The 4022-nt window shown below is 44.7% G+C and overlaps 1 protein-coding gene across 1 annotated transcript, besides 3 other annotated features; it reads right to left on the reverse strand.

The window, feature by feature from the left end:
• Positions 1 to 704: 704 nt before the first annotated feature.
• Positions 705 to 743: a microsatellite.
• A 527-nt stretch (positions 744 to 1270) lies between these two features.
• Positions 1271 to 1741, reverse strand: TraAM80_10054 (SFT2 domain containing 2; the record flags this gene model as incomplete). The annotated part of the gene is made up of 1 exon (XM_029386705.1): positions 1271 to 1741. The coding sequence occupies one exon, from the start codon at positions 1739 to 1741 to the stop codon at positions 1271 to 1273; it is 471 nt and encodes a 156-aa protein (XP_029233443.1).
• Positions 1742 to 2048: 307 nt separating this feature from the next.
• Positions 2049 to 2095: a microsatellite.
• Positions 2096 to 3974: 1879 nt separating this feature from the next.
• Positions 3975 to 4017: a microsatellite.
• Positions 4018 to 4022: the final 5 nt, after the last annotated feature.

Consider the following 4022-nt stretch of genomic DNA (forward strand, 5'->3'; position numbering starts at 1 on the left):
GTGAGAGGCCATCTCCACCTGCTTCGCAGAGTTGGATCGCGCCGCGATGCATGCATGGCGGCAGCTGCATCCGCATAGACGGCAATCGCATTCTATGGCGCCATGGAGAGCAGTGAATGTGCACAGCCTTTGTCTTCCCCTCTCCCTCCATTCTTTTTCCCTTTTCTCCTTGAACAGACATGGCAGCCGTGACATACACACCTACACGCCAGCAGGCATCTGTGCTTCGTTGTTCCTTTCTTTCCTCTCGCACAGCAGCCCCACCCACCCCAGCTCCCCTCTCTCCCTTGCGGATTATCTTCAAACAACCTTATTTTTTTACTGTCATCCAACCGCCTCTGCAACACCTGCTGCCCCGTTAGGCTGCGCTCACACCACACCCACAGTCTTGTTCATTGGCGTTATTGTTCTTCGGAAACACTCTGTCACTGTCTTCGTTCGGCTCGCTCACGCCTCTCAGAAAAGTGCTCCTCTAAAACGCATACTCCAGGCAGCAATGGGATCGGCTCTCAATATTCATTCACTCTGGCTTCGTCATTTGAAGGCAATGGAATTTTTTTTTTACATTCCAGTTTTCTTCACAGCAGCATAAATGCTGTGGGAGAAGCAAAGGCTGAAGCAATGATGGAGCGTCACAAAAATTTGATCACAGCTGCCGCATTACGCTTTGATCCAACGTTTTCCCATTCGCTTTTTGTGTAGAGAACGAATAACAAAAACTAAATCTAAAAATAAAAATCAAAGCATTTAAAAACGTCTTCATATTTTTTTTTCAACCTCTTGATCATGTTGTTTTGCGCCTCAACCAAAACCTCCGGTCACAAAGTCTCTTCGTGCTGGCAAGACGATTCCCACCACTCGCATAAAAGCATCTCACAGAGCAGAAGTGTGTCAAATAAATTCAGATGGAACGACCTCCAACCGACCAAACACAAACGTCACGTTACAATTGTGAGCATCACATCAGTCAAAGTAGAAACAACCATCGCTTCCCCCCGCCCCGACGGACAGCGCCCCTTAATTTTAGTCTGCTTCTCCTGCCATCATGGCGCGCCGAAGTGGCATACAAGCCGCAGTCCATGCAAATTAAATCGTCGCACAAACTAGCCGTCAAACAAAGCCACATGAATCGCGTTAGTGACGATGTCAGACGGCCGCCAAAAACAACAGCAACTGTCACGTCCGAAAATATACACATGATGCTGGCAAATTTAAAAAAGATGTCCTCCTGTTTGTATCGCCGTCTATGATGTTAATTTCATCCATCTTTTTAGTGTTGGGAAATGATACAACTAAAAAATCTTAAGACCGCCTCCTGGCCATATGGGACGTACGAAAGCGAATACCATATCAAACATGCGTACTGTAGCAAACCACAAAGACTGCACAAAAAGGCAGACCTGTACACTATAGCCACGATCCAAGTGAGGAGCAAGGAACTAATGTAGAGCATGGAAGTGATCCGGCGATACTCATCAAACATATAACAAAGTTGTGCTCGAGGGCCCATAAGAATAAATGTGCTTGCTAAGGACATTACAGAACCAAGAGTTGATAAAACGGAGTATTTCCAATAGTAACCGATGCCCAAGGCGATCCAACCCATAACTGAAGAGAAAAAGCCCAACGCCGTGAAGAGTACATATCCCTGAATCCGTGCTGACCATGAAAGTCCCTGAAAACATTGCTCATCATTATCGTTGCTGACGGCATAATCAACCACCTCCACTGGTACGCTCATTGGTCAAAATGTTATCGTGGGAGGAGATTCCTTTGTACTGTGTGATTGTACTCAATATTTTCTGAGTTATTGTTCTTCTTTTTTTCTCTGTTTCTTGCTTTACTTTCTCAAAGGCTATTTACCCCACAACATAAAGAGGAGAGAAAAAGACGAAACCCGAGACACACGGAAAAGCACACTTACAAACACAAACCTACAGGCACTGCACCTGAAGAAACATACGTACTCAAAAAGTTTTTCGTCGACTGGAAAGCCATCCGCGTGGCATCGTCCAATTGAAGGCGGCCAAGTGAGGTATAGGTAGAGCAAAAAAACAAAGATAAGATAAAATGAAATAATAATAATAATAATAATCCGTGTCTATAGGGGCCATGTACACCTTGGTAGACAAGCAAAGAAGCAAAACCGCCTTCAAGGCTGCGGTGCCCACTCAAACGCCTCACACCCTCAACGAGGGGCAAGGGCAATATAAGAGGCACAGTTGCTGCTCACACTGGCATCACATCAACCTGCGTTGCTGTTGCTCCCCGCCCCACTTTTTTTTTTCTTTTCAAAGCGAAGTGTGTCCCCATAACACGAGCAAGGTGTGGACATCGGTGGCATATGCAAGAAGGCGATGCCCTCAACGCAGCTCAAGAGCCCATGATGGAGAAGAGGGACATATGGGGGAATATGCACGCCACAGAGTTAATAGTCGAGGAGTGAAAAAAGTGTAAACAAAAACAGATATAGAGACATCGGGGAGCGGAAGACTGCGATAAGTTGTAGGCAACAGCGCCTTCTCCACACGATCATCCCAGCGGAATGAAACCCTTTTTAAAGAGACGGAAAAATAAACCCCTTCAAGCTGGATGTCAGGTGCATCAATATCAATGGGTAGAGCAAAATATGTGTTTTAAATAATTCCACACGTTGTTGTCTGTGCCTCCAGCAAGACCACAACAATGCTGGAGAGAGTGGCACCCAAACCCTAAACAGCCATAAACTCACGACGTGAAGTCTGACGCAACTGGTTTCACATCAACCCGCCCCCACTCACCCAAATGCAAACCAAAAGCAACAACAAACATCATAATCCGTCAACATGATTGATATAAATAAACCAGTCATTGCCTCGAATTAAATACTTTGAAAATCCTTACAAATGCCGGTGTTACGCGTAGTTAGTAGAAGTGCAGCGTAACGATGAACTTCATATTGTTCTCTATTAAACACCTGCGTTGTCTTGACATTTTTCATCAGATCCATGGCAACAGTAGAGGCAGCCGCGTAGTGTTATTGCCACGTAGAGGTAGCACAGCTAATACATAGGCATCATTACATGCAATTGCAGCAAGAGGAACCCCATCAAAAAGAAAAAAGAGGGCTGCCTCCCACGAAGAAGCGCCAGCCAGAAAAAAAAAAAAAGTCCGGTCCGCAAGGCCGTGATACCGTTGATGCGCATTTCGTTAATACCGCCTTGTATAGTGCGCGTCCCCTCCAAACAGGCGAGAGGAAACGAGCATCCAGTGCCCACGTTGCAAGGAGATATATAAATAGATAAAAAAACCTCTCAGAATGACCATGATAATGGCAAACGGATGTATCGTCCCTCGCAGTTTACAACAGTGAGCCAAAGTAGAGTATCAAAAATAAAAAAGAAACTCACTCCACTTCCCAACGCAGCTCGTGCGCTAACCAGCAAGATGAGACGATACAAGCAGGACCACGCCACAGCGGTACGTCAACCATTGGCGCCTGCCCAACCATTTTTTCTCCACTGCTGTCAACGTTCTCTTCCTCTACAATCCTCTTCGCAACTAACGGGGTTTATGTTTCGATGGCCCTCATATTCACTATGAAAGAAGAGAAACTGTAAAACAGAACAAAGACAGAGAAAAAAAGACCCTGCATTCGGCAAACCAACATAAAACCTACAAAAAATAAAAAAAAAGGGGGAACACACAGGCGAAGTGAAAAAACAACAACAACCAAAAGGCTGCAGAGTAATAATCACGGGGTTAGCCCCGCAGAAACAAAAATGGGGCAAAAGAAAAAACAACAACATGTGCAATCAATCAAAAAGAGAAAACGAAAAGGTAAATCTGCCAATCACATGATCAGAAGAGCTCACTGTTTATTTTATATACGTCTAATACAATTCACAGAAGCACCTACAGCTCTATTTTTATACCTTCGTTTCAATATAACAAAAACAAGAAAAAGAAAAAGAAAAGCAGTAAAGTTATCAAACCTCTCTCTCTCTCTCTCTCTCTCTCTCCTCTCTCTTCTTCTCTACACA

Source organism: Trypanosoma rangeli, assembly GCF_003719475.1.
Source record: "Trypanosoma rangeli strain AM80 chromosome Unknown Tra_15.4_contig_00773, whole genome shotgun sequence".
NCBI lineage: Eukaryota > Euglenozoa > Kinetoplastea > Trypanosomatida > Trypanosomatidae > Trypanosoma > Trypanosoma rangeli.